This window comes from Stegodyphus dumicola, chromosome 12, assembly GCF_044657685.1.
Source record: "Stegodyphus dumicola isolate Sdum_Otavi_A_Nest chromosome 12, ASM4465768v1".
NCBI classification, from domain to species: Eukaryota; Metazoa; Arthropoda; class Arachnida; order Araneae; family Eresidae; genus Stegodyphus; species Stegodyphus dumicola.
The window spans coordinates 97,605,204-97,629,319 of NC_140779.1; the positions used below are offsets into that span (position 1 = coordinate 97,605,204).

The window sequence follows — 24,116 nt, forward strand, 5'->3', positions numbered from 1 at the left end:
CAATACTTACGCGTGAAAAGTAATCCCAGGAATCTTTTTCGAAAATCTGTTTATGCATCCATATACAACACAAGCTGACATGCTTCAAAAAGAAAAGAAAAGAAATATTGCAATTACAGACTTCCTTGCACAAGTCACAGCGATAGCAGAAACATGGCCGCCAAGCTTCACAGTTTGAGTTGAACCTTCCCTCCTTCTATTCTAACCTCCTTGAGTAATACCGCCCCTTTACGAGTCTATGTGTTTTGCAGAATGTCAACTACTCGTAGGATGCGCTCATGGCACATTATACTGAATGCTGATATTTGTATTATTCTTGCATATGATAACTTATTTCACTAGTTATTCATTGGTCTTTAAGAATTTCATAAAATATTTTTATTACTATTTGAGTTATTATTTACCCTTTTATTTGTGTTTTAAAAATGGCAACGATAAGGAAGATGGTGTGAACAAGATATACTTTTAAACTAAAAATTCAGATTTTGGAAATATTAGGCTTTTGATTATTTCGTAAAAGAATGGCTTTGCGATTTTATAGATCTCTGGTAAATGATAATTTCTTGAACATCTTGCAATGACCTCATTTTACAAGATAACACAAGCTCCATTATTTCCTTTTTTACGTAATCCATTTCTTTCCCCCTATATTGCCGATGGACTGAACAGCGTTCATTTTTCTCGTTCTTTATCTATCAAAGTTTGTATTTTTTTTCTGCAGATATTTAATGTAGTTCCAGCCATGTGATTTTACTTTTAAAATGTTTGTCTACTTAGAATTTTCATTTTATATTTTATCTCAAACGATGGATCTTTATTTATTAATGAAATAGAATATTCCCAATCGGATTATAAATGGGAATATTTGGTTTTTTAATTAGATTTCATAAATGCGTTTTTTTCAAGGTATTTTGAGCTGAAATTACTGTTTGATTCAGCTCAAAATACCTTGAGTTAGGTTATGTTCCGGCAGAAGATGGACTCCCTTACCTACACCATCAATCGCAAAAATAAGAAATGTAACAAAATGTAAGTAATCGCTAGGCGTTACTTACGTATTAACGCAACCAGGCCAAAATTTGCATAAATTGCCAAATTTGGCGACCCTACTTACAGCAACCCTATGTGTTTAGACAAAAGTTTATTTGTAAAAAGAAAAAATAACACTGGGCGTGTACTGCCACAGCAATGGGTTTTCGGCGGAATTTGCCGAGAAAAGAAAGAGACTTTTTTGGTTACTGTACCTAACAGAAGCGCCGTTATTCTCATGGAAAAAATTTGCGAAAATATCAAGGAAGGAAGCATCATTTATTCGGATTGCTGGAAAGGATACAATACAAGTGAGTTCAAAAATGCTGGATTTCTGCATGGAACTGTTAATCACAAATATAACTTTGTGGATCCCAACACGGGCGTTTGCACACAACATGTAGAGCTCATGTGGGGCTCAGCCAAATGGTGCAACAAAAAACAGAGAGGAACTGCCCATCATCATCTTGACTCATACCTTATCGAATTTATATGGCGCCAAGCTCAAGCTGGTAATGGCGAAGACGGTTTTCAATCAGTGCTAAAAGCAATAGCCAAAAGATTTCCGCCGAAGAAATAATTCTGCAACTTATTCAAATTCGAAACCGGAAGGGTTTAATTGCTATTTTATATTTTAAAACAAAATTATATAAAAAACTGTAATAAAAATTTATCTGTAATTAATAAATGTACATTTTCTGTCTATTCATACTTTTTTACTCAAACTTACAAATTGCGCCAACCTGGTTGCGATAATATGTAAGTACCCGCTAGGCTCTCGGGCAATGTCGATATCGTCTGAGGCCCCTCATATGTTTAGACGGACTGGTCATTTTTGGTTTTCATTGTTTTATGTATGAATTGAGAGCAGATTCGGTATTAACCTAGATAATATTTCAATTTATATTAAATTTATTTGTAGTGTTTGCGCATTTAAAACTTCAGTCCTCCGTAAAAATTGCTTGAGAAGTTGAAATAAAGTCATGGCCATTTCTGTGATTCACAGTGGGTCAGTGAACGTGCTGATCATACTACAGTGTAAATTCCGAGATTCGGAATCATGGAACTTCGGCGATTCTGGGAATTTTTCAATTATAGATCATAGAAAGATGACATGTGAAAACTGAAAATATAAAATGGTTGTGAAATAATGAAAATTTATGACTTTAAGAGAACCAAAGTTTATATGAAAAAGCTCAATGTTAGCATTTATATTTGTTTTAAAGCTGTTTAAGGAATTTCATCTAATATGCCTACATGGCTCTAAATTTTTAGAGACATAATTTCTTATTTAGGTTCAAAATCCCACTGTCCTCCTCAATTTAATCAGGTGACATAATTTCTTGTTTAGGTACAAAGTTATTGACTTGTCTTAAAAGTCCTACAATTTCTGTGTAGAGAATTTCCATTAATTTGTCAACTGAAATTTTTATTCTCAACAAGCTCTTTATCATGTTCTTCACAAATAATGCTGATATACCATAGGTTTTTCAGTATTCGTTAATTGATTGCTAATAAGGACATTGACGCTGCAATGAAGACTTTAATTATATCATCTTTATTTAGATTATTTCTTTTCATTTCTTCACATATTCCCATTAGTAAAAAAAATTCTCATTTCTTTTCTGTCAAAGCTGCTTGTAGTTTTTGTTTGTTTGTTTGTGTATTTCCTCAGTGCCAGGTATCACCAGTTTAGTTTGACTTCTTTCCTGACATGAACACTTTTTCCTCTTTTATCTATCCTACTTCTTCAAGAAAGAATTATGCTGCACAAACAGTACTATTTGAATAATAACCTCATAAAACTTAAATGTGCTGGAAACTTCAATAGCAGTATTTTCTGCAGATATCCTTTGGCTGATTGATAGATATATGTTTTTCGAGAAATGAGTAGAACAGAGATGTTATCTCTTATTAAAAGTTTAATTTTGGGGAAATAACAATAATAATATCATGCAGAACAAAATAATAGGCTGGATGAAATCAGAAAGTTAAGAAGAAAGAGTGCAATTCACAGCGGTAGCTGAACTTTCGTTGAGATCTAATTCTTTCTCTTTGCTATGTCAATAAATGAAAAATAATATGCATAATGTATACCATTTCAAACAACTACTGGTCTTCTAGTTCCACTAACCATGTATAGGACTAATGAAATAGCAAAATGGGAATGATATAACTACTTGAGGACTGGGTAAGTTAAAATGTAGTTCATTAGCTGGCAGGCAAAGCAAGATCAAGATCATTCAATACTGTCATACATAATGATGCTTTTCACCAAAAGAAATATCTCAACTAATTGTGCAAAAATCAACTTATGCTTCTTTTTTATTACAATATGCAAGGGAAATGAATGATTTTATGGAAGATCTGGATAATAGATCATTCTGGCTGTTGGATGTCAAGATTTTGGACTTGTACTGTATAGAAATGACTCAGTGAAATTTGATTTTTTTTTTTTTCTTTCAGCATGGGTGCATTTAAAGTCTTTTACTTTGAATATCTGATACTTTTCTATTATGCACCTGCCATGCTTTTTGACTCCAGCGAAAGAAAAGCCAAAAACATTGCGAGAGCTATCAGTAGCATTCTCTGTGGACTATGTGTGTGTGTGTTAACAAGAATAATTAAATAAATGCACATATTATTACAGTAGTCCCACCAAAGTGCATGGCAAGTGCATAGTGGAAACTTATCGAATATCTTTTCAAGAGGTTGGGAAAAAGGATATACAGTCGTTATATTAAAAGAAATTCTATTAAGATGATATTCATTAAAATTGGGACAGAGCTGGGTAGGCAGTCTTCATTTATTTTGTCATAAAGAAGGAATCAGCTCTAGTTCTCTAAAATTAAATATGTGTGTTGTATAATGTTTTTTGGTGAAAGATTTCTAGCTCTCTAAAGAAAGTAAATTAAAAAAAACTATTGACATTGTGATGATGATACAGTCAAAAGTCGTTAATCCGGACTCGTCGGGACTTTGGCGATTCCGGATTATAGATCATTAGTTTAAGTCTGGTAAGATGGCATGCAGAAATTATAAAATTAAAAATATGAAACCATAATTTATGAAATAAAGAACAATTATGATGTAAAGGGTATCAAAATTTACAAAAAAAAAAAAAAAAAGAAGAGCTTAACATTTATTTGTTTACTTTATTAAATATTTCTTTTAATGTAAGTTGTTTGCTTCGTTTTATGTGATAATACTTTCTCTTTAATTCTATTAAACAGACATAATTTCTTGTTCAGTTACAAACTTCCACTGTTCAAATCCTGTAATTGCTGCGTCCAGAATACCGACTAACTTGTCAATCGAAATTTTTTCGTTTTCAATAACCTCTCTGTCACTTTCTTCACTATCGGAAGCAAATTATAATGACGAGGAATTTGATTTAAATCATATCAAAGACGGAATACATCGAGATGAAATACTACATTTAGTAAGGAATTATAAGCCAAATAAAATGAAAACATCTGCCCTGAAGATAAGGATAGTGCTGACAGATCAACTTCCAATTTATTTCGTGCCGCGGCATTGAAAACATCTGCTCTCAAGATACGGATAGTGCTGACAGATCAACTTCCAATTCATTGCTCACCGTCGTCCCCCATCCCCCGCCGCAGAACAGTGTGAAATTGATAAACAGATTTCGGAATGGTTAGGTCATTTTTTGAGCAATTCTACTTTTGTTTAATGGACTCGAAACATACCTTCGCTTTGGTAGATCCTTTACATATTAGTAAATATATATTGGAAATTCTATTTGACATAATCGAAAGTTCAAGCTTACTTTTATAAAATTGCTCTAACAGTCTGCAAAAAATAATAAGCCAGATCCAATTCAAAGATTAAGGAACAATGCAATCTGCAACATTAACTGAATTAGATAATTTTAGCTTAGCTTATACCGTCCGTTATACATTAAACGTGCATGCGTAAACATATTTTGCGCACGCATATTCGCAGCCGTAAAGGTCTTACGCGCATGCGCAGAAAGTTTGTAGCTTTGAGGTCAGGATTATAGATCATTCCGGATCATGGGTGTCCGAATTAACGACTTTTAACTGTATATATCTCCGACTTCAGTTGTAATGCGTCTGAGTGAAGCAAAAGTTCAGTCAATAACTGTGTAATATAAGTATGGCCATTGTGCACTTCTAGAGTTGCATATGTATGAGAGAAATAGACATTTTTTAGTCTGTATGGAATAAATGCTATTAATATATTTTAATAAAAGTCACGTATTTAAGAGGTTGGTTTGTATATATCATTGTGATATACACCATTTTACCCAGCCATTAGTTTTGCAACTGTTGGCTGTAGACATATACTTCTAATTACAAAAATATTTTAAATGATGCAACGATTCATGTTTTTGGTATTTTTGCATTTAAAGGAACCAATTTTGCAAAAATTATAAGACCTAAATATTCCTTCGCTCCTTATGCTTATATTTAGGATAATTTTGAGCTTATTGTAAAGAATAAAATGCAAAAAGTTTTAACTCCTTTACAACAAAAACTGACTCAAATATTTAATTTTAAAATTTGCTATTTTTGACATCTAATTAGATTTGCATTGAAGTTTGAGTTAATAAATAAATTAGAATAAGGTTGATTTCTTCTTCTTAAATTCTATTCAATGATATTGTTTTGTCATTTATTAGTATCTTTAATTTGTAATTCTGTTACGTTTAGTGCAACAAAAGAACTGTCGTCTAATCTTTGGAATATTGTAACAGGTAGTTGGGCGACATTTTGGTAAGGCGATAAAGATTACTAGCTAGGACTATAGCAGTGTACATGGATAAAGTCAAGAGTGTGCGCAATGCCATTTTTGTGCAATTCTGGGATGTTTTTTAAGTTAAAATAGGTCGACGTGTACATGGATACCGTGTATGTGCAATTCTTAAAAACACGGCAAGCAGTGGGTGATTCTGCACTTTCTCCCAATTTCGCACCTAATCTTCGTCATGATTAAACACTTTTGTTCCATAAAAGTTCTAGCATAAGTGTAATTCAGCTAGCAGATTGCGGGAAAAAAAATGTTGAGTAAAAAAAAACATGCCTTTACTTTGTGAAAACAAAATGGCGTCCAAAAAAAAAACAAAAAAACTAGCAGTTTGCTGTAGCAGGGTTGGTCGCCAAATTTTCGCAAAAAAAAATCTCCAAGTTACCATAATCCGAAGATTAACCGAACTGTCATGTAAGTTCTTTGTAAGTTTCCAAAGACTTAAAATACAGTCAAAAGTCGTTAATTCGGGCACCCATAATCTGGAATGATCTATAATTCGGACCTCAAAGCTAAAATCTTTCTGCGCATGCGCCGCGTTGAAGCATGAGCAGAATACGTTTTCGCGTGTGCGTTTAATGTATAACGGACGGTATAAGCTAAAATTATCTAATTATCTATTTCAGTTAATGTTGATGATTGCATTGTTCCTTAATCTTCGAATTGGATCCGGCTTATTATTTTTTGCAGACTGTAAGAGCAATTTTATAAAAGTAAGCTTGAACTTTTGATTATGTCAAATAGAATTTCCGATGCTGGAGCTCCCAAAAGATCTACAAAACAAAAGTATGTTTCAATGTCCATCAAACAAAAAGTAGAATTGTTACAAAAAATGCTGCGCGGGGGGGGGGGGGCGTAGCGGTGCGCAATGAACTGGAAGTTGATCTGTCAACACTATCGTTATCTTCAGAGCAGATGTTTCTATTTTATTCGGCTTATAATTCCTTACTAAATGTAGTATTTTATCTCGATGTACTCCGTCTTTGATATTATTTAAATCAAATTCCTCATCATTATAAATATCACGAATACAAATCAAATAGTTTTCTGGTTGCAATTTTCTAATTTTGGCTATGCGTAATGTATGCTTTACGCATGCGCACGTTGAAAGAAATGTTTAATAAAGTAAACAAATAAATATTAAGCTTCTTTTTTTGTTAATTTTGATACCCTTTAGATCATAATTACTCATTATTTTATAAATTACGGTTTCATATTTTAAATTTTATAATTTCTGCATGCCATCTTACCAGATTTAAACTGATGATCTATAATCCGGAAAAATCGATAATCCGGAATCGCCGATGTCCCGACGAGTCCGGATTAAAGACTTTTGACTGTTTATTATTAATATTCTTATGAAAGTTTATTACTTTCGAATCATAATCTGGTGATCATATAAAGAATTCATGAAACTACAAATATATTTCATTTTTTAATTAATAAAAATAATAGTTGTTGTCTGTGTGCTAATACTGAACCTTACTAGTGTTTCTAGAACACAAATTCTGTAAAATAACATCTCCATTTTGGAAAAAAATATATTGATCGATAATTTTCACAAAAATGCTCTCAACATTAGAAACTTTTTTTTTTAAATTGATATTTTAATTTTAGTTGCATACAAATGCATAAATTTTGGTCTTTGGTTTGTGTATGGCCTCTAAAAATCCCCCCCCCCCCGATATTAACATCAAATACCTCGGTAAATTTTTATCATACAGGAGTCAAACGTTTTTCTTCTATATCTTATAATGAGTATAAAATTTTCTTAAATATGAGTATAGGAATGAAAAATTTTAAGATTTTGAAATTTTTACAAAACTGATTTCTTTAAATTAAAAAATACAAATACTTTCCTCATTTGAAACATTTTTTTAAACTATGCCTACAACCAGTAGTTATGAAAATAAAGTTCAGATAAAGATTTTTGTGGCTATGATGCATAAAATCGCTGTGATAGGGAACATAGGTTATTGTATGATGCACACTTCTGTGGGTCTGTCTGGTTTAAACAGCTGAATACTGATCAGCAATACTAGTATCGTAATGTCATGAAGAATAGTCATAAGAATAGTTTCATATCTGGTGAGTAATTATAAAAAACACAGAATTATTGCATGAGTAATGATAGTTGCTGGAATACTGGTCGTTTCTTAAATCCTGCTTGGGAATTGATAACTGCTTTCATGAATGATGACATTTACTTAGCACAAAAATGGATAAATGTCTGTATTATTGCAGCAGTATCTAGAAACATTTATATGATGTATATTATCATACTATAGTAGTAAATACGAAATTGGATGTCTGATCTAAGTTACTAATACTATTATGATTATGGTTACTGCGATGTCATAAAGATTCCCACTTTCTTCTGCAGTATTGTATAGTAACATATACTCTTAACATTTTTTCACTTAAATTTTAGTACTGCCCAGGTGGCTAATCTTTAAGCTTTAGATAAAAGTTCAGTTCACCCCCCTTAAATATTAAAAGTTTTCCAAATGTATTTTATTTCTAAATCAGCAGAAGTCTAAAATGTTGTAACATACACTGGAATTCAAAATTAAGATAATTTTCACACTGGGTTGATCATCTATAGAACTCATAAACAGATTTTAATAAAATTTTATGTGGGCTTTGGTTGATGTAATACAAAAAATATACCACTCTGTAGTCGTGGACATGCATGATATCACATATGATTGTGCATAATATTCATTGGCACAGAAAAATCTAAAACAATGATTGCAGGACAAAAAAAAAAAAAAAAAAAAAAAAGGAAAGGAAAGGAAAGGGGGAAAACCTAATAAGCATATGGCCCCCTCTAACAATTACACAGCTGTCAAAATCAGACTTCATACTGGAGATGTAGCAGTTTATGAGTCCCTGTAGTAGTCTGCCTCACTCCTGCAGCATTGAGGTCCTAGTGAGTTTTACGAGGTGGAGTGTGAATCTGTGATTTAGGCAAATTTTTAGACAAATGTGTTAATTAATCTTAGGAATGTGTTTTTTAGACAAATATTACGAATGTGAATCCCTGTGGTGTCTAAATTTTGTAAACAAGGTTTGTGTAGGAAGACAAACCTTGTTTACAAAATTTAGACACCATAGGGATTGAAATTCCGTATTTTTCATTCCACGAGTATATAATATCACTAAAAATGCTGGCAACTTATTATTGGACAAATATTAATTATTATTTTACCTGCCTCAGTTTCCATATATTTTTTCTTAAAGTGATCCAAGGTAGATATATCAGTGAAAAGAAGGTATAAATTTGCTACACATTTACCAATATTTGTCCTTGCAAAGTTTGTGGAACCATTGTTTTCATGTAAAATATTTCTAACAGAAAATTTATTCCAAAGGAAATTCATGTTGTACTATTTCCATTCTGTGCCATTTTGAGCCTAGGTTTCCAGTTTTTTCAGACTTCTTTTTTCTGCATCTTTTATAAGTTGTAATATTTTTCTTATGTAGCAGATCAAACCGCCAGTTTTGCAAATAATTATTTTTACAAATAATTGTAAATGCTGTAACTTTTGTAGCATATGTATCTGTAAGTGTATTTACAATGGAAGAGCTAAAATATATTAAGGTTACTCCCTTCGCCCTTCCCCTCAAAAAGATTGAAGGTGACATTTATCTTATTGTTTGTGTTAAAATGGATCAGTAGCTTTTAGGATTGGGTTTGGGATCAAAAGATTTTGGGTAAAACTGGTTGTTAAATATTTGCAAATTAAGCTTCAGGATAAAAATTTTAGTACTACTATTCCATTAGAGCGGTGTGAATTAAAATTGTGCCCCCCCTTTTTTTTTTTTGGACGCCAACTGTTGCCAAATATAAAATTGTGAAATAATAAAAGACTAAAAAAACTTACTTCTATAAAAAGTAATTTTTTTAAATAATTTCATAATTTTTAAAGAAAGTAAATTTTCTTTTTAAGTTTTTAATCTAGCATATTCTACACATAAATAAAAAAATAACAAAAGAAAACAAAATTTAATCTAAACAGATGGCATAAAGAATATTCTATGTGTAAATGAAAAATAATAAAACAAAAAGAAATTCAATCTAAACAGGTGGCATAAAATTACAAATATCATTCAATATTATAGAAAAAATTTCAGTTTTTTAATATAACTGATACTACATAAATTCTATCAAATATGACTTTAAATGGTGGCGAGTACTGCCACGCTGAAATTTGTTTCTTCGTTTAGTACTGCCCCACAGTTTGGGTATGGCACCCGGTTTTGAGGTTTACAGAATGATAACTGTGATTCATAGTGAAATGTTCAGAAGTTCTTAATTCCGCTTTCTTATATCCTTTCCAGCAATCTGAAAATATTGTGATGCCATCTGCAATGTTTTCCTGAATGGAAATCATCAGTATTGTAGCACAATGGTTGGGAACGGCGACGAGAAAACATTCTTTGCTTTTCTGGCATAAATCCCTGAAGACCCATTGTTCCAGAAGAATATATCCAATGGTGCTTTTTCTTTTTGTGAAAAGACTTTGATCTGTTTCTACGATTTTGTTGGCTTAACCGATTTTATTTCTTTTACAAGACATCAAATTATTTGCACGTACCTCCCTCAAGTATTTCCAATCTACTGTCCTATTATGGCTGATTTCTAACTGAAGTTGGCAAAATTCAATCGATGTCAATTCCTAACACCGCATATAGATAAAAAAATGAACAACACTGAGGAAAGAAAGAAGCAAGCCTTCAAACCATGGTTTGTTTTCAATCCTTTTTTTCACAGCAAGAACGTACAATGCCATGTAGGAGCTTTGTTTGAGTCAGAAGTTAACTTCATTGAATGATTTTGAAAACAAAGTCAATTGCTATGAATTATTCCTTTTTCCTGAAGGAATCTTATGACAGTCACTTCGTCATTAGTAATATCCAAATTGTGTAGTTCATCATGCTAAACAAAATGGTGAAATATGGCCAAAAAAATAACATGTGATGATATTTCAAATGAAAACTGGAAGTCTTGAGCCACAATATTTGGCGTGTTGTTGTAGCATTGTTTTCTTCTAATTTTTCTTCATTTTTAACTGACGCGGCTCTAACAGAATAGTACCAGAATTTTAGTCGTGTTTTCCATTAGTAAGTTGAGGAAAACTCAGAAAAAATTATTAAAATTCAATAAAAAAGTGTAATATAAATGAAGTGATAAGCATGTTTTGGTGTAGAAATAAGTAGACATTCTAGTGTTAAGACCACTGATCACAATGTTATTTTGGTATTCTTCTGTTATCAGGACCTGATTTAGAAATCTAGTGTATGTATGTATGGATTCATGTGTTTATGTATGCATATGTACATATATATGTATGTGTCTCTACACATGCATATATATGCACATACATACATACGTACATTTCTGAATACGATCCCGATAACAGAAGAGTACCGTTTTTTCTCTGATAACTAGCTAGTGATCTTTAATTCTTTCAAATATTGAAGATGATAGTTGTCATACTGTCTTTGAATATTACCATATTTGTCATTAATAATGTTGCAAGTGCTTATCTGTACACTCTTACTTTCTTTATATGGACAATTATCATTGCAGTTTTCGAAATGCCCTTTAAATCAGTCAAGCTGTTTCATTACAAAGCTATGTATAATTTTGTGACTTGTCTTCAACTGTATAGCCAGTGAAATTGCCTTATAATCAGTCATGGTTAGGGTTGAAAATGCTTCTCATTGATATGTAATTATAGACACAAGTGCTAGCAAAACAACTTTATGTTTAGCTTTATTGAAATTTTTACTGAAACCTCCTGATGGTATGATCCAAAAGACATTTTTCATTTTCATCTGTCTCCCATATTTTTAGAAAACTTTAAGCTAAGTGGATTATAAGTGTTTTCAGGCCATAAAGACAGTGTATGGTTACAAATATCCATCCATATTTTTCACAAGTTCATATCACCACCATGCCATCTGTTGGCTGTCAACATGTAAATCTAGTAACTGTAATTTAGCTAACTTAAAAATGTATGAATTTTTGAAAAAGATGACTAATTATGGATAGTTTTTTTGGGGGGGGGTAATTGCATCTTATCCTATCAATGGTGAAATTTTCTCCAAGCAGTGCAATTAAGCGGCAGTTATGATATAAGCACGATGTAACAATATGCTCATAACATCTGCACTTTTGTTAAATATAACCACAATTGATTCTTAAAATGTCATGTTTTGTTTTTATGAACAAAATATAAAATAAACTGTTATTGCTGTTTTTTTTTATATTAATATATTTTGGAAAAATGATTAAAAATTTGGACTTCTCTTCTGCAGAACAGCAAGCAGTAAGTTATTTTTAAAAGTTATGGTATCTTACCACCAAAAAAGTGTAAAAATGAACATGATATTGTCAGCTGAGTATTGCTAACAAAACAGTAATAAATTGGAGCAATTAACTACTGGCAGGAAATTTGTTGTCATCCAGTATAATTAAACAGAGCTTACAGTAAAATCGGAGGCCCTAACAAAATAGTAGAAACTGACAAAAGCCCTTTTTTTGAAGCATAAAAATGAAGCAGGTCAAATACTGATTGTTTATTAAATAAAAACTTGTCAGTTCCTTCAAAATTCTGCAGAAACGATTTGTAAAACTGGTGGTATTTCCACCAATTTTCGTGATTTTATGGGAGCCCACTTTCATGGTCAATGGGATAATACTTAAGTACTGTTTTGTTTAACTGAAAATAATTAGATGTTGGAAAGTTATTTGCGGAAATATTTTCACCTTTTAAAGAAATTTATAATGTGTTAAATAAAAAGCAAATAATCAATCCCTTTGAAATTTAAAAAAGAAAAAAAGTTTATTTATAATTATCACTGAAATTAATTTTTTGTAAATATCTTAAATTGATACATGTTCACTCATTGTGCAGTAGCTGTATCTGTAGTAAAATATATTCATGATTTTTTTTCCTTTCTTTTAAAATTATTTATTTTTTTTCCATTAGTTCAGGCAAGCTGAAAATTTTGCAAACAGATACTTGTTTACAACATCTGCTGTGTCAGTGGCTCCTTTCAGAATGGGTGAAAAACTGCAGGCTCATCAGCAGTCTTTGCCTCGTTTACCTGTTCCACCTCTTCATCCTTCATTAGAAAAATACTTGTTATCTGTTCGTCCACTTCTTACTGAAGAAGAATACCACAACACAGAAAAAGTGAGTTACTTGATCATATCATTTTTTTGAAAATGAATGTATATTTACTAAATTTAAATCCATGTATTTTATTTATATATAAATTTATATTCACATATGTTTATTTTGTCGCAGTACCCATTTTATATATTGGGATGCTAAATATAAAAATTACACAGATAAATAATATTTCAATGTAATCTTTTTCTTTTCTTCCCTCTCTTTTAGAAGTTCAGAAGCATTCAAACATCTGTTAATAGATACAGTACAAAGTCCGTAATCTGGACGTCCATTATCCGAAATGATCTATAATCCGTACCTCGAAGCCACAAACTTACGTATGCGCGTTTGGTACGCGCGTCCATTACACATGCGCATAAAGCCAGTAAAGCGTTTACCCATGTGCGCTTCTAATAGTGAAGAAAGTAACAGAGAACGTTATTGAAAACGAAAAAATTTTGATTGACAAGTTAGTCGGTATTCTCGACACAGCAATTACAGGAATTGAACAGTGGAAATTTGTAACTGAACAAGGAATTATGTCTGTTTATAGAATTAAAGAGAAAGTATTAGCACAAAAAATAAAGTAACTTAAACAACTTACATTGTAAGAAATGTTTACTAAGTAAACAAATAAATGTTAAGCTTTTTTTTGTAAATTTTGATACCCTTTAGATCATAATTGCTCTTTATTTCATAAATTACGGTTTCATATTTTTAATTGTATAATTTCTGCATGCCATCTTACTAGATTTAAATTATGATCTATAATCCGGAAAAAACCCTAATCCGGAATTGTCCAAGTCCTGATGAGTCCGGATTACGGACTTTGTACTGTATTGCACTTTTGTTGATAGTGTTTTGATCCTGAATGCATGAACTAAAAGATTAGTTTATTCCCATTTAAAAGACACTTTGTGATAATGGATAAAAGCCTTGTAAATGTCCATTAATGGAATTCCATTAACATACATTATGCGTTATTTCCTATATTTTTAATCATTTTATAAAGATCAAAATATTTAAAAATCTTTAAACCTGTATTTAATCCTTTGGACTACTGCTCCTGATAGTTCAATGGAATAAATAAGCTACATTTTGCATTGTTATATTTATTACATAGTGGTGTTTCAAAAAATAATTTTCATTTACTCAAACTTTCTTGTTCATCATCACACCTCTTAACATGTTTACTCCCAAAGCTGAATTGATGCATTTATTCACTCATGCCAAGATCCTATCTGCATTCTTATGCTTATTGTAGTGTCACTTCAGTTCCGTTAAATTTCTAATTAAATTTAGTTAAAGCGGAATGGCAACACCTTCTAGTCTCCGCGAAGAACGAAGTAAACAAACTTCGAGTTTCTGTCACGTGATTCTACGTGCATGTAAAATGTAAATAAATCTTATGAATAAGAATCCATAACTTTGTAAGGAATAAAATATTGGTTCCATTGGAGTCAGAGAAGTGTTATTTTTCTATATTTGCACACCAGACACTTCACTGGTGTATCCCGGCGTGATCGAATTCTACAATGGCTGACGAAGACGAAACCGAAATTAAAGCAACAACTGCATCTGTTGCCAAGGTAAGCGTTAAAGTTCCTCCTTTTTGGAAGCTAGATCCTTAAATATGATTTATTCAACTAGAAGCACAATTTAGAAATGCAAAAATTAGTGCAGATCAAACAAAATATGATTATGTTATAAGTTCCATTGAACCCGATATTTTGTCACAGGTATCTGATATTTTGCTAAGTCCACCACAAGATAATAAATATGAGGCAATTAAAAATAGACTAATTTCATTATATGCTTATTCAGAGACTCAAAAAACCCCAAGATTACTGAGTGAGTTAGAACTGGGTGACAAAAAGCCATCTCAATTGCTATGTGAGATGCGTAATTTGGCGGGCGATAAAGTAACAGATACTTTCCTAAAAACATTGTGGCTACAACGTTTACCCATTAATATGCGTAGCATTATATCTGTTAGTAGTGAAGATTTGTCAAAAGTGGCTACAATGGCCGATAAGATTTGGGAATTAAACCCTGTTACTCCCCAAATAGCTGCTGCATCATCCATAACGGTAAAAACGGAAGTGATTGAAAGTTTACAAAAACAGGTTAGTGAACTTAGCTTACAAGTTTCTGCTTTAAACAAGCAACGCCACAGTCGTCCCTATTGTCGTAACCGATCCAAATCACGAGATAGGAGTTTCAGTGGTAACAGATCTAGTGATATTTGTTACTATCATAAAAAATTCGGTTATAAGTCATTTAAGTGTAAACAACCCTGCAACTACTTATCAACATCACAGACAAATATTCCGGAAAACCAGCTCCCCGTCTCTCATTGACGACAGAGGGATAAGGGGTGCAGCTGAGTCGTCTTTTCATCAGCTACCCAACCTGAGAATTGGCTACCCAATTTTTAATAGATACTGGGGCAGAAATTTCTGTCATTCCTCCCTTGCCTGCAGATAAAAAAAAATCTCAAAATTAGAACTCTTTGCTGCAAATGGTACGAAAATTAAAACATATGGCCAAAAATTACTCAAGCTTGATCTTGGACTCAGACAATCATTCACATGGCCTTTTGTAATTGCGGAGGTAAACAAACTGATAATAGCCATGAATTTTCTTGCAAAATTTAACCTTTTGGTAGATTCTAAAAATCGCAAGTATATTGATGGTACTACATTCTTAACAACCAATGGAACTCCTTGTTTTCAAGATAACAATAATAATATTCCGATTTTAAATGCCGTAAATGATCCATATAAACAAATCATTAACGATTTTCCGGATTTGTTAAAACTGAATGTAGTTAATAATAAAGTTAAAAATCATAACATCAAACATTATATCGAAACCAGAGGTCCACCAGTTTTCGCTAAAGCCAGGAGACTATCAGCTGAGAAACTTAAAGCGGCTAAAAAGGAGTTTGAATTTATGCTCCAAATGAGTTTATGCAGGCCATCCAAAAGTAACTGGTCGAGCCCACTACATCTCGCTATGAAGAAATCAGGTGATTGGAGACCTTGTGGAGACTATCGAGCGTTAAACAACGTCACGATTCCTGATAGATACCCTCTCCCATTTTTAACAGATTGCAGTTCCATTTTGGCTGGAAAAAAAGTTTTCTCATCCATAGACCTCATTAGAGCATACCAACAAATTCCAGTTCGCGAAGAAGATATACCGAAAGCGACCATTCTCACTCCCATTGGCTTATTCGAGTTCCCATTCATGACGTTCGGCCTACGAAATGCGGCCCAAACGTTCCAACGTTTCATGAACACTGTGTTGAATGGACTAGAATTCGTGTTTTGCTATTTGGATGACATTCTAATAGCCCCTCCAGATGAAGAAACTCGTCGAAAACATCTATGAGCAGTCCTCGCGAGACTAAACGAATATAGCCTGTGTATTAATGCGGCAAAGTGTAAATTTGGTCAAGCAAAACTTCCATTCCTGGGATACGAAGTGTCAGCTGAAGGACTTAAACCTCTTTCAACGAAAGTTGATGCCATCAAAAATTTCCCAGAACCAAAGTCATTTACTAGTTTAAAACGATTTTTAGGTATGGTGAATTTTTATCACAGATTCATACCAAATTGTGCGAAATTGCAACAACCTTTAACAACATTGCTCAGTGGTATTAAAAAGAACTGCAGAAAAGAAATAACCTGGACAGCAGAAACAAGAAAAGCCTTCCAGATCTTAAAAGATGCACTTATTCATGCCACAAACTTAACTCACCCATCCGGAAAGGCTGAAATATCGCTAACAACTGATGCTTCCGATAATGCCATTGGAGCCGCTTTACATCAGATTGTGAATAATGAAAAACAACCCTTAAGTTTCTTTTCCTGAAATTTGACATCAGCACAACAAAAATATAGTGCCTACGACAGAGAACTCTTAGCCATCTATACAGTAGTAAAACATCTCAAATACATCTTAGAAGGCGAACTTTTGCAATATACACGGATCAGAAACCACTAACATTTGCCTTCCAACAAAATTTGAAAAAGGCTTCGCCAAAACAAGCTAGACAACTGTCATATATTGGCCAGTTCTCAGCCGATATCCGATTCATACAAGAGCATGAAAATACCGTCGCTGACGCTTTCTTTCGCATAGACACCATTTCTGTACCATCTGCAATAGACTTACAAACTATAGTAGACTGTCAAGAAGATGACGATTTGGAGATACTAAAAAACAACCCAAACTTAAAAATCCTACAGATCCCTATACCGGACAGCGACAAGAAAATTTACTGTGATACTTCTACAAATTATAATCGACCATACATCCCTGCAAAGTTTCGGCAGAAAATATTTTCTTCAATCCATAATTTATCTCATCCTGAAATAAGATCCACGATAAAATTGATAACACGACGTTTCATATGGCCCAATATGAATGAAGACTGCCAACTATGGACTAGAGCATGTTTATCATGCCAAAGATCTAAAGTTCATAGACATACACAGTCATCTTTGGGAGAATTCAAAGTACCTCCACACAGATTCCAGCATTTAAACATAGATCTGGTGGGTCCGCTACATCCTTGCAAAGGATTCAAATATCTTCTAACCATCATCGATTGTTATACACGATGGATCGAAGCGGTACCGTTAGAAGATCAATCAGCAGAATCTATTGCTAAAGCTTTGATTTATACTTGGTTTTCACGCTTTGGAATTCCGAATCGCATAACATCTGACCAAGGTCGGCAATTTGATAGCCAACGTTTTCAAGCTTTAGGTAAATATCTTGGTTTTCATACAAACACTACAACTGCGTACCATCCACAGGCAAATGGCCTGATTGAAAGACAACACCGAAATTTAAAAGCAAGTCTCAAATGTCATCTACTCGAATCAAAATTATGGCTGGAAGCATTGCCTTTCGTTTAGGCATAAGATCTGCCATCAAGGAACACTTAGGCTGCTCATCCGCAGAACTTGTATATGGAACCCCTTTAGCATTACCTGGTGAATTCTTTTCAACAGTACCTCATATGAAACAGTCTGAATTTTCTCAAAACCTTCAGAAAATAATAAGAGCTATAAGAGCTATGAAGCCAAGTTCAACCACCACCCATGGAAATAGAACAGTCTTTGTTTCTAAACATCTTTCCAACTGTTCTCACGTATTCCTATACAACAACATTAATAATTCGTCGCTACAGCCTGTCTATCATGGACCGTATCCTGTAAGAGCAAGAAAGGATAAGTACTTCGACATTGAAATCCAAGGAAAAGTTAAAAGAGTTTCAATAGACAGACTAAAGCCATGTTTCCTAGTGCAAGATTCTGATATTCCTTTCCAAAACTCCCATTCCAAGAAAGCGGAACTTGGGGAAACACCTGCACTCAAGAACACTGAAGAAAATTCAGAAACTCATCATGAAACCAAGACTACTAGAACCGGAAGACATGTGAAGTTCCCCAGTCACTTTAAAGATTATCTTCCATAATCACTGTCACTAGGAAGGGGGTGTAGTGTCGCTTCAGTTCCGTTAAGTTTCTAATTAGATTTAGTTAAAGCGGAATGGCAACACCTTCTAGTCTCCGCGAAGAACGAAGTAAACAAACTTCGTGTTTCTGTCACGCGATTCTATGTGCATGTAAAATGTAAATAAATCTTATGAATAAGAATCTATAACTTTGCAAGGAATAAAATATTGGTTCCATTGGAATCAGAGAAGTGTTATTTTTGTATATTTGCACACCAGACACTTCACTTATAAATTAGTTTCTGTTATTTTATTATTTAAATGTAGATATAAGAGATTAGTTTTAGCAATAAAAAAATTCACCCAAGTATCTTCATAGATGACATATGAAATAATATTTTTGATCCTTAAATAATATTTAATTTATTAAATAATATTTTTCATCAAAAAATATTCAGATCTAAATAAAGAATTCTCACTTTTTCTGTGCATTCAGGCAAAACTCTGCAATACTACATTATTTTCCATTAGTCTTATATGAGTCATTCAACAAGAATTCAAGCAGTATGTTTATAACCAGCATCATTTCCTATATGATCGAACCAAAAAAATAAGTAAATAAATGTTTTGCTTTCTAAACATTTGGTTATTGTATCTACATTTTGGGAAACAAATGATCCATTTCAGTGTGCAAGTGAATTATTTAGTCCCTTTCTGTGTGCTAAACACCTAAATATTGCATGTATTTTCTGTGGCAGTACTGATAATCAGGGATTTAGGTAAGTGATCAATATCTACTAGCTGGCAAGTAAACTCAGTTTGCCAACTGTTGTCTTATGATGACATTGAACATGTTTACCTTATGGTTTTCAACATGTTTTGATCAATACACATCTTTCACCATTGCTAGATCATCATTCCCCCTTTTCAAAACTCGAAAAATTAAACAACAAAAAGTATACAAAATGTTGATAAATAGCAAAACTTGAATAAAAGTACTTTTTTCCAATATTCATTAACTAAAACAAAATATTTAACAGTCAAATAAAAGACTGACTGCTTTCCCCTTTGAAACTATGAAATTTCCTTCCATGGAAGAATTCCTGTCTAGTTGAAAACCCTTGCCTTAACCTATACTTTTACTGTTACATATATGTAGTTTTAGAGTTATTACATGTTATTACATTTAGAGTTATTACAATAGAATTATTTCTGTGATTTTTAAAAGACACCTGTTTTTATTTATTAATGTCATCAATTGGTCTATTGAAATAAATACAAAATTACTCTTGTAACAAGTTAAAATTCTAATATTTAGCTATTACATATGTATGCAACAGGTGTGCCAATGAGTTTTTGAATGTATTATATATATCCACATTTATTCTCTGCCATGAGCAAAAAAGAAATTGAAATGAAAAAGAATTTCTAGACTGAACTCTTTGCTGCCAGTTCAGATAAAATAAAATCACTTACAGATGAATCAGGAAGTTACTCACTTTGGTGAAGGCGAAATGAATGCAACTGAGAGTGTAAATGTTCTACTTTATGCTCTAAATTTTTTATAAGTTTTTAAAATTCTGTATGCCTTGAATTAACTTTCTGACAGGAATATCAATTGTGACTTCTTATAGAAAATGTGCAGCTCTTATATGCATATAACAAAAATGAGATATGCAAAGCTAAAAATAACATGCTGAGGACTGCAGTCAGCAGAAGGTAGTAATGATTTTAAATTGCATATAATTTCATGCAGATTTAATTTTTCAGGAATATAAAAAATTCCGGAGTCCTTAAGCCTAAAAAAATTTTTAAGATTATTACCGAATTGTTGCCGGTTGTTAAAGCATTAGTCTGAAGAAACAGATTATTCTTTATAGTTAAATGATTTAAAATTGCTCTTTATTTAATGAGATAATCAGTAGATGCCAGTTACAGGTATAGCATATAAAATATTTATATAAATAGGAGCTAAAGCTTTAAGATTATGTGACAGATAAAGTCATTAAAATTAATGGCTATAATTCTGGTAGCCAGAAATCCCAAATGACATTAAAATAGCAAGAGAAAAGCTACTTCTTTGTGAACTAGGAACTACATAAATTCTCTTAAATACAAATCTAAGTGATGTTACCTAGTTGTGTTGTGTTTTTGATCATGACATTTTGCTGAACCTCAGAATCTCTCAGTATTTTGAGTATGCACAGCTGTGTAACTGGTCCTTTAATTTTGAAAATATTTCACTGGTTGTTTGTCTGTCAAAGACAGGTTGAAAATTTTAGAAATTGTTTTAATAATGCAAGGGGGAACAGAGAAACATCACTTAACTTATAGTCTGTTTCACAAAAACTAATCTAGCTTATTGAGTATCGAGGTTATGCGAAACTAAAGTGAAAGTCTTATGAATGTGATGTGATGTCATGCTTATCCATTATTGGTGCTAAATTGCGCTGTTTGGTGGCAATTGCCCGCCCCCAAATGATCAATTGGAAAATGTGTAAGTATTAATTATGGTTATGATTAGAAACACCTTTCATCCTGTAGTGTTTGTTATAATAAAATTTATCTATATTTCTAATATATTAAGTTTAGCAAGTTGGGCTGCAAAAATATTACCTAAGATAAAATTTGGATAATAAATATTTAATTTACATTGATCATAGGAATTCTTGAAAACATTTATATTTTTTCTATTAAATCACTAAATGGTTTCTTGTCTGCATCCTCTTTTCTGTATTTGAAATCAAATTAATTGAAACCATTTCTAGATCAACTTCTGTGAAACTAAAATTTTGGTTGTTTCCTTTTCCAGTAACAAAATGAGTTGATTGAGTGGATGTATTTAATGTTTTGACTAATCATGTTAGAAATTGATTAATTAAACAACAAAAAGTATACAAAATGTTGATAACTAGCAAAACTTGAATAAAAGTACTTTTTTCCAATATTCATTAACTAAAACAAAATATTTAACAGTCAAATAAAAGACTATAAATAAAATAAATAATAAAAAATTAATAGGTTGTAAAAGAATTTGGTGCTCCTGGTGGCTTGGGAGTCAAACTGCATACCATGTTGAAAGAAAGGGCAAAAGTTACTGAAAACTGGGTGAGTAATATTTTTAGTTTTAAATAAAATGCCATAAATTAAGTGTGATGGTTCTTAATGAAATGGTTATATGACTTTTATCTAATCTTTCCATAATAATATGCAAGAAGGTTAAAATAGAAAAAAATAGAAATTGAACCATTTTTTTCTAAAAATGAAACCACAGTAATGAATGCAAGCTATTACTTAAAATATTAAATAAAATGAAAAATATAAATTATAAAATTAGTATCAGTATTGTGATAACCATTATAAATTATATATATATAAAAAAAAATTAAAATCTGAAAGCTTTAAGATTTTACATTATACCCAAAGAGACTTTTTTTATTTTTTTATTTACACATTCATACATGTTTCAAGAGCATTTGCTAAAAAACAGTATATCTTTAGAATTTCTGATAGATGGCCTCGTGTGCTGGAGATAAAAGTATTTTGTTCTACACCGTGTGTTGCTACTTATCGCTTTAGATAATTGAGTTTCTGAATCAAAAATTCGTTAAAGTTTAAAAAATATGCAATCGATAATAAAACAAATTCGAAATTCAAGATTTGGGCTTCCCGTGATCGGTTGAAGTACTCCATTATTAAAAATTTGATGGCTGTAGGTATCGTTGATTTTACATAATGTGAGAAACATGCATACATTCATGCAGATACTCCATTATTTATTTTTTTTAATGTAATACAGGGTGATAATATTTGGTGGTAATGATTTTAAAAATGATAGTTTATAGTGATTTGACGCAATATTGAAGGAATAAAAAATATTGAAGGAACGGCTTAGGTATCAAGAATTGTAACGCCGGGATGTGAAATTAATTTAAAATGAAAGATCATTTTAAAGGAAAACACGGAGAGTTATTTTAACCTGTTGGCAAATTATAATCCTTAAAATATTTAAACTGTTAGAATAAAATGCAAGTAAAATTAAATTTGAAATAAATTTCTTTAAACACTCCTGATTGGTTACAACTGAAAATTATAACACAAATTAAACCGTTGCCTTATTGTATAAAATTAATAAAAAATTAAAGCTGATTGCCTTATAACTTAAGCTCAGATTTTTGCAAAACAAAGTTAACAAGCAGTACAGCTGCTATCTTTTTCTAGCCTTCCAAGTTTTCAGCCAATTATGTATCTCACTGAGACAATGTGGCGAACTTTTTAATAGGACAAAATTAAGATAAGTTACTACTTCTAGAGTTTTAAAAACATTCTTCAAGCCTTTAAATTTTCAGAGTTTTCTCGTTTCATCGAAAATTTTGATATAAGCCAAGTAAGACAGGATAGTATGTAACTCAAATCTAATTGTTAAAAAGCTTAAGAATACTTGTTCCAGAGTGAGTACAATAAATGTCGATTTTTTGGCCATTTTCATGAAAACAAATTAACGATTTTATTTTAATGCCGTTTCAAAAAATACCTAGTAACCCTTCTGGGTTAACTCCCCTTTGGAAAGCTAAGAATCATTTTAAATTAAGATATCTACGTTTCTGTATTATTTAATTATTTATAGTTATTATGCTGCTATATAACAGTAATCCCAAAATGATGAAATGATGAATGCAGTTTTACATCATAATGTTTTATAAGTTTTTTTCATAAATATTTTATGTTAAAAATTACCTGTTTAAGGTAATCTTTCATTCATAGTTGGATGAATGGTGGCTAAATTCTGCATATTTAGAATTCCGCATGCCTCTTGTTCTCTATTCAAGCCCTGGCTTAGTTTTTCCTCTTAAAGATTTTAACACAGTTGAAAGACAATTGAGGTAAGTGAAAAGAAAATAATAATATCAATACTACTAATATAAACATCAGTTTGTAATAAAACTAAGTAAAAATCCAAGTATAGATTGCCACTAAGTTTGTGGAAAGCTCTATTGATTTCTAGGGAAACAAAGTACTTTTGCTCCTTGAAAAAGAAGTCTGCTTGCTTGACTGTTTTGGAAGTGATACGGCTTTCTATAGAATAACACCAACCAGTATTTGGATTTTTGCCTAATTTTGTACCTAACTTTAGTGCATGTGTCTTCTATGTACAGATTCCTTATCTTAAAAAGATGGAAAAAGAATGCTACATTTTTTAATCTTTTAAGTATGATTGGCCAATTTCTCTTAAAATAGTAAAAACTAGTGGTACCACCACCAGTTAAAATCGAGTTTTTGCAATACTGTAAAGTGTTTTATGTTAAAATTACTTCTTTTAAGATAATCTTTCATTCATAGTTAGATGAATGGTAACTATATATATTTTAAAATTAAACAGGAAACACTTAGTAGAGTATTAAATAGAAATGTATTTTAAATCGAAACAAGTTTAATTACAATGTTTATATTTATTCAAATTTACATAACCACAGCACGGTAACCATTCAAGTTCATTCTGACCATTTCTAGGAAATAACTTATAGTAGAAAACCAATTTGAGTATTGTTCCAAAACCCAAAGAATTATTTTAATTTTTTTAGAATAAATGAAAAATTGGAGAATATTCTTTGAAATCTAATAGTATGTTCAAT

The 24,116-nt window shown here is 31.8% G+C and overlaps 1 protein-coding gene across 3 annotated transcripts in view; it reads left to right on the forward strand.

Moving 5' to 3' along the window:
- The first annotated feature begins 404 nt into the window (after window positions 1-404).
- LOC118196395 (carnitine O-acetyltransferase-like) overlaps window positions 405-24,116 on the forward strand; it is a 68,800-nt gene continuing 45,088 nt past the window's right edge. For 2 of the 3 annotated variants that reach the window (XM_035367843.2, XM_085806709.1), the window contains exons 1-4: window positions 557-700; window positions 12,825-13,031; window positions 21,505-21,591; window positions 23,248-23,366. In XM_035367843.2, the coding sequence (XP_035223734.1) occupies window positions 578-700; window positions 12,825-13,031; window positions 21,505-21,591; window positions 23,248-23,366 (536 nt within the window). In that variant the 5' untranslated portion in view covers window positions 557-577. The other variant, XM_035367844.2, reaches the window with a different exon arrangement.